The sequence below is a fragment of the Callorhinus ursinus genome, unplaced genomic scaffold (assembly GCF_003265705.2).
Source record: "Callorhinus ursinus isolate GAN/ISIS: 27379988/994484 unplaced genomic scaffold, GSC_fseal_2.0 scaffold1799, whole genome shotgun sequence".
Taxonomy (NCBI): Eukaryota; Metazoa; Chordata; class Mammalia; order Carnivora; family Otariidae; genus Callorhinus; species Callorhinus ursinus.
Genome location: NW_027398853.1, coordinates 1 through 5,619, shown reverse-complemented (window position 1 = coordinate 5,619; position 5,619 = coordinate 1). Strand labels below are relative to the sequence as shown.

General features: G+C 54.7%; 1 protein-coding gene across 1 annotated transcript; it reads left to right on the top strand.

Annotated features, from left to right (window-relative positions):
* The first annotated feature begins 4,278 nt into the window (after positions 1–4,278).
* LOC141372155 (voltage-dependent N-type calcium channel subunit alpha-1B-like) lies at positions 4,279–5,474 on the top strand. Its single transcript, XM_073890666.1, has 2 exons — positions 4,279–4,346; positions 4,935–5,474. The coding sequence occupies exons 1-2, from the start codon at positions 4,331–4,333 to the stop codon at positions 5,276–5,278; spliced, it is 360 nt and encodes a 119-aa protein (XP_073746767.1). The 5' UTR covers positions 4,279–4,330; the 3' UTR covers positions 5,279–5,474.
* The last annotated feature ends 145 nt before the right edge of the window (positions 5,475–5,619 follow it).

Here is a 5,619-nt window from a genome sequence, read left to right as displayed (position 1 = left end):
GCCACCACCTCCTCCTCGCCACCAGAGCAGCCCCTCCTCGTGGAGGCTCGTTGTTGGCACCCGTTATCTTATTGTAGTTTACAAAGACATTTTAAGTGATCCAGAGAACAACTTGGTAATTCTCACTGACTCTGAGGTGGGTTCTATGACTGAATATAGACGAAGGAACTGAGGCGGTCTCTTGGTGGAGGGGCTTCATGGTCATTGGGGGTGGATTTGCGGTTGCTGGGGTCTGGGTGGCCCGAGAGACCCGGCCACCGTCCACTCTGCAGACGAGGCCCGAGCAAGGTAGCTGGGCAGCCCTACCTGGAGCTGCCCTGTCCTCTGTATGTCTCCCCAGGCCCTGCCCTACGTGTGTCTGCTCATCGCCATGCTGTTCTTCATCTACGCCATCATCGGCGTGCAGGTGGGTGTGCCTGATGGGACAGGGAACAGAAGGGGCCCCTGGGCCCTGGGGCAGAAGGGCACTGATCATGGTCATCAAATGGTATCAATGACAGATTGGCACTTGGGGAACATTTCTATGTTTGAAGCACTTTATGAACTTAATTCTCAGAAAGGCTGTTCTACCAATAAGGACGCAGAGGCTGGGCACCACAGGTTTGGGCCTGTCACTCAGAGTCCACTAGTGAGGCATAGCTCCATCGTCTGTGGGAAAATGCTCTGCTGTGCTCCTGAGTGGAACCCCATTGGGCTGTTAGGGTGTTGATGGGCATGTTTGATTGGGTGCTGGGCCCCCATGGTGGTGGAGCTTTTGAGCACATCTGCCTGGTGCTGAGTGGCCTGCAAAGCACCAGCTGGTCATTCTGTTAGTCCAGAGAGTTGACCTGATCCTTTACAGGAAGTTATATATTCAAGAAGAAAAAATTCAACAGGATCACACCAGATCACTGTATTGTCAAGTTTAGCTTGGATAAGTTAGATTGCCTTTATTTTGCCAAAGAACCCTTTGTCAGCTACTTGGAAAAACATTTAAAAGACAAAGCAGTGTTCCAGTATTAAATCTTTGGCATCTGGCCACTTTTCAACAGTAGGATGGCAGATGAATCCAAATGTTAAATTATAGTGGGAGAAGCCATTGTCTTAAAGGTTAGCTGAAAAGTGATTTTTAAACTCTACTTTAGGGATTGAAAATGTTCTCTTCCTTTAAAATTTGCTGAGATCGGATGCTATTTAAAAAAAATATATATATTTGTGCCTGCTTTGTTTTGGGAATTTATAAGACCAGAAGGGTCACTGATCTTTGTTTTTGGTGAATATGTGATAGTTCATAAATTTTTCAGCCAGATTCCAGATTTTAAGCCAAGTACAGTTATTGACTTCTTTGCATTCTTAACCCTAAATTAAATCAATTAAAATGGATAGAAAGCCCATTGTGATATTTTCACAGAAATTTTGAAAGAAACTTTCAAGTTGACCTCATAGCTATTACCAATAAAATGACTCCTTCGGCGTCATTGATGACAGGGTGAAATTTCAAATGCTTCCTGTCTTATATATAGCGCAGCCCATGTAAACTTAGCTCCGGGTGACATTTTTACTCAGCATGCGGACTTGCGTGTGTAGACAAGCGGAGCTGGGGGGGGGGTGCGGGCAGTGACGTGTTTGGCTGGAAGTGCTGGTCCCTCCAGCCCCTGCCACAATGGTGGTGGCTAAGCGCATCGTCCTGTGCCTTGTGGGTCCTCATGTTGCACACATCCTCTTCTGCCTGGCCACAGCTCTTGAGGGCCCAACAGGACCAGCCTGCAGCCTTCTTTCTCATTTCAGGTTTTTGGAAATATTGTCCTGGATGATGACACCAGCATCAACCGGCACAACAACTTCAGGACGTTTATGCAAGCCTTGATGCTGTTGTTCAGGTGTGTTATTTGGGGAGTCAGTGGAGGCTCAGAGGCTCCTCCGTTCAGGAGGGACAGGGCGTGTGCCGACCCAGAGGGCCACCCCCTCTGACACCAGCTCGTGCTGGCTTCCCCTCATTGGCCTTCCCAGCTTCTTCTCCCCTCTTCCTCCTTCCTTCCCTAAGGGTTCCTGGGCCTCGGGACAGATGGAAGGGAAGTCCATGAGGGAGGTCAACCTGAAAGCCCCAGGTGAGGCTGGCCTTGACCACCTCAGCTCAGATCCCTGGGGTTGGCCAGAAGGCCTCTGGTGAAGCTGCAGTCAAGGGTCTGGGAGGACAGAAGGTGTCCAGCAGGGCCTTTTTTGGTGTGCTGGCCATAGACTTTGCATCTGCTCACCTTGTTGACTGCAGGGTCTGTGGGATCGGGGCTGGGGGCGGGGGCAGGGCAGGGCAGGGGGACACAGAGTGTGCTACTCAGGGACCCAAGGAACTCAACTGGCCAGAGTGAGTGCCTCCACCTGCCCCGTGGCTCACAGGACTGCAATTCCCTAGGCCCAGGATCCAAGGCAGGCAGAGTAGCTTGTTTCTGGCTCAGGCACCTCCCTGTGTGCTCGAAAGGGCTGCATGTCAGCTTTTGTTCTGAGATGTGACACACTCTCTGTGGCCCATCCTGGTTTGGGGGCTGTGGGGAGGGGGTGAGTGTGTCTCACTGCCTCCAGGGTCCCCTTCATTAAGGCAAGCCCACCACATGACCCTAGGAGGGAAGAAAGGAGCGCTTCGTAGGGACTTGTGGAGGAGGGGTGCTGACATAAAACCCTGCCTGGCGCTCCTTCTTGAGGTGCCCACACATGTGTTTGTTTATGCAGATGCACCAGGATGCTGTAAGGCCTGTGCTGGGAGATACCCAGCACAGTTAATCCCAGGCAGATGCATTCCAGGGCCCGTGGATGTTCTACTTTTTATGGAGGGAGATCAGACCGATCTGCTTAGCTAAGCTGCCTGGAGAGAGTTTTCTGACTCTTGTTTTTTTATCAGATGGACAAGTATCCTTAGTCCTACACTTTCTCCAAATGACATCATTTCTCTGGACTTTAGCTATTACATTCATTTCATCTCTTCATTTATTAATGTCCTGCCTCGTGCTACAAGAGTTGAGGCAGGCCTATGAAACCAGCCTTAGTTTTAAGTCTTTGTGCTCAAAGATCTCTTTTCCTCCCTGGTCTCTGTGTCACATGTGAGCACCAGTATCAGTCAGGCCTGGCATTGGACAGCTGCCCTGCAGGAAAACAATAGCTATTCCTAGCCATTGTTAATGGGAAGTGGGATCAACTTGTGCCAAGCACTGGCCATGCAGGCACACCCCAGTGTCGGGGGGAGGGCAGGCCTCTGGGCTGCCTGCTAGTCTAGTGCACATCTGGCCGTCATGCTGGCTGCATACCCAGGGACAAAAGTCCATTAAGAAAGGTCCTCCAGGGTGGCCGCTCAGGCTGGTGGGGTTGTTCTTGGTGTGTTCAGGAAAGAGCAGACGCTGGTGTGGCTGGAGTGGACTGAGCAGGGACCACTGTAAAAGAGCAGGCTGAGAGTTTCACAGAGCTATGGGCAGTTGTGTGAAATTTGGCTTTTGCAGTGAGTGAGGGGTCATTGAGAGGAAAAGTGACCTGATCTCACCTGTGTTTAGTGGGCCCACTTGGCTCTTGGGTGGGGCAGAGCAGGAAGATCGGTGAGGAAGCTATTGCAGCAGCTCAGGGGAGGTTGTTGTTGCTTAGCCCAGGGTGCTGAGAAGTGGTAAGAGTCTAGCTGGTTTTTGAAGGTAGATGAGCTGATGAAGCTGGTGAGAAGGAATGGAGGCAGGGATGCCTGCAGTATATTTGGCCTAAGAAACGGGATGAAGCCCCCATTTCTTGAATCAGGGAAGGTTGTGATGGCACATGCTGGGTGAGGTAGGCCAGGAAGGGTTGTGTTGGCTTCGAGGTGCCAGAGGTCCATGAAGGGGCGTTCACCATAGTGCTGACTTTTGGTGCAGTGCCTTGTTTTCAGTAACTAGTTCTTTCCGAGTTAATGATCAATTTGAAAACCTAATGCCAGAGGATTCTTTTTGAGTAGGGGGCTGTGAGTCCAAGGTCTGGGGACCAGGCAGGATCACCCAGGCACCTCAGCTCCCCCCTGGATCCCCCTGCTGACCCTGTCTACCGGGTCTGGGCTGGGGGGTCTGTCTCCCCACCTGGCTCGCTGTGCTGACTTCCGCTCTTCCTGACCAGCACCCAGCAGTGCTGCAGGGCCAGGCCTAACCCCGGGAGAGGGGCCCACAAGCTGCCGGAGAAAGCGCAGACAGGAACGGGGCCGGTCCCAAGAGCGGAGGCAGCCCTCTTCCTCTTCCTCTTCCTCGGAGAAGCAGCGTTTCTACTCCTGTGACCGCTTTGGGGGCCAGGAGCCCTCGCAGCCCAAACCCTCCCTCAGCAGCCACCCCACGTCACCAGCAGCTGGGCAGGAGCCATGACCCCCGAGACCGGTAAGACAGGACCCCCCTCACTGTCCCTCCTTGTGAGCCCCCCCACCATGCTCCGAATCCTCCTTCATGTCCTGGTTCCCAGGCCCGAGTCTGCGCTCCCCCCCTCCTTGCTCCATTCCTCCCGCTCCAGCCCGATCCTCCCCTCCCAACTGCCCTGGACTGGCCTCTGGTCTCCCTCCTCCCCGAGCTGTGCCTGTCGCTTTGTTACCCACTGTTCCCCAACCACCTCCCCAGGCCTACCGGCACCAGCGGCTTTCTCCCCTCCACCACACACCCTACGGGTCCCCTCCCAGGGTGCCTGCCTCTCTCCATGCCTCACCACCCACCTCCATGGTTCTCACCTGCATTGGCCTCTGGTCTGGGACTTTAACTTTTTTTTTCTCTGTTCTATTTGCTTGTAGGGTGGTGGTTCAGTGAATGGGAGCCCCTTGTTGTCAACATCCAGTGCTAGCACCCCTGGCTGTGGTGGGCGGAGGCAGCTCCCCCAGACTTCGCTGACCCCCCGTCCCAGTGTCACCTACAAGACAGCCAACTTTGCGCCTGTCCACTTTGCTGGGGCACAGACCAGCCTCCCCACCTTTTCCCCAGGCCGGCTTAGCCATGGCCTTTCCGAACACAACGCTCTGCTCCAGAGAGACCCCCTCAGCCAGCCCCTGGCCGTTGGCTCTAGAATCGGCTCTGACCCTTACTTGGGGCAGCGTCTGGACAGTGAGGACACTGCCCGCACCCAGCCCGAGGACACGCTTACCTTCGAGGAGGCTGTGGCCAACAACTCAGGCCGCTCCTCCCGGACTTTCTATGTGTCCTCTCTGACCTCCCAGTCGCACCCCCTCCGCCACGTGCCCAATGGCTACCACTGCACTCTGGGGCTCAGCTCAGGCGGCCGGGTTCAGCATAGCTACCACCACCCCGACCAAGACCACTGGTGCTAGCCGCACCTCTGCTGCATGCCTGCTCAGCGGGCGCGTTCCAGTCGATGAGTTTTATCATCCACGCTGGGCTCCCAGGGACACGCAGGGGCAGCAGCCCCTGGGAGGAGGGGCCCCGCCTTTGGGGCCAACTGGGGGGAGGTCCCGCGGCTCCCCCCCACCCCCCCGCCCCCACCTCCTCTTTCGCGCTGGACCAATTCCTAAAGCCCTTTCAGAGAGGAATGTGGCTCTATCTGTCCCCTTGTATGCTGCCTGCCTGGGTCTCGTACAACAGACCCTACACGGGAAGTCGCTGCATGTGCTGAGTGGGACCCTGTCAGTCTGAATCCTGTGTGATGGCTCCC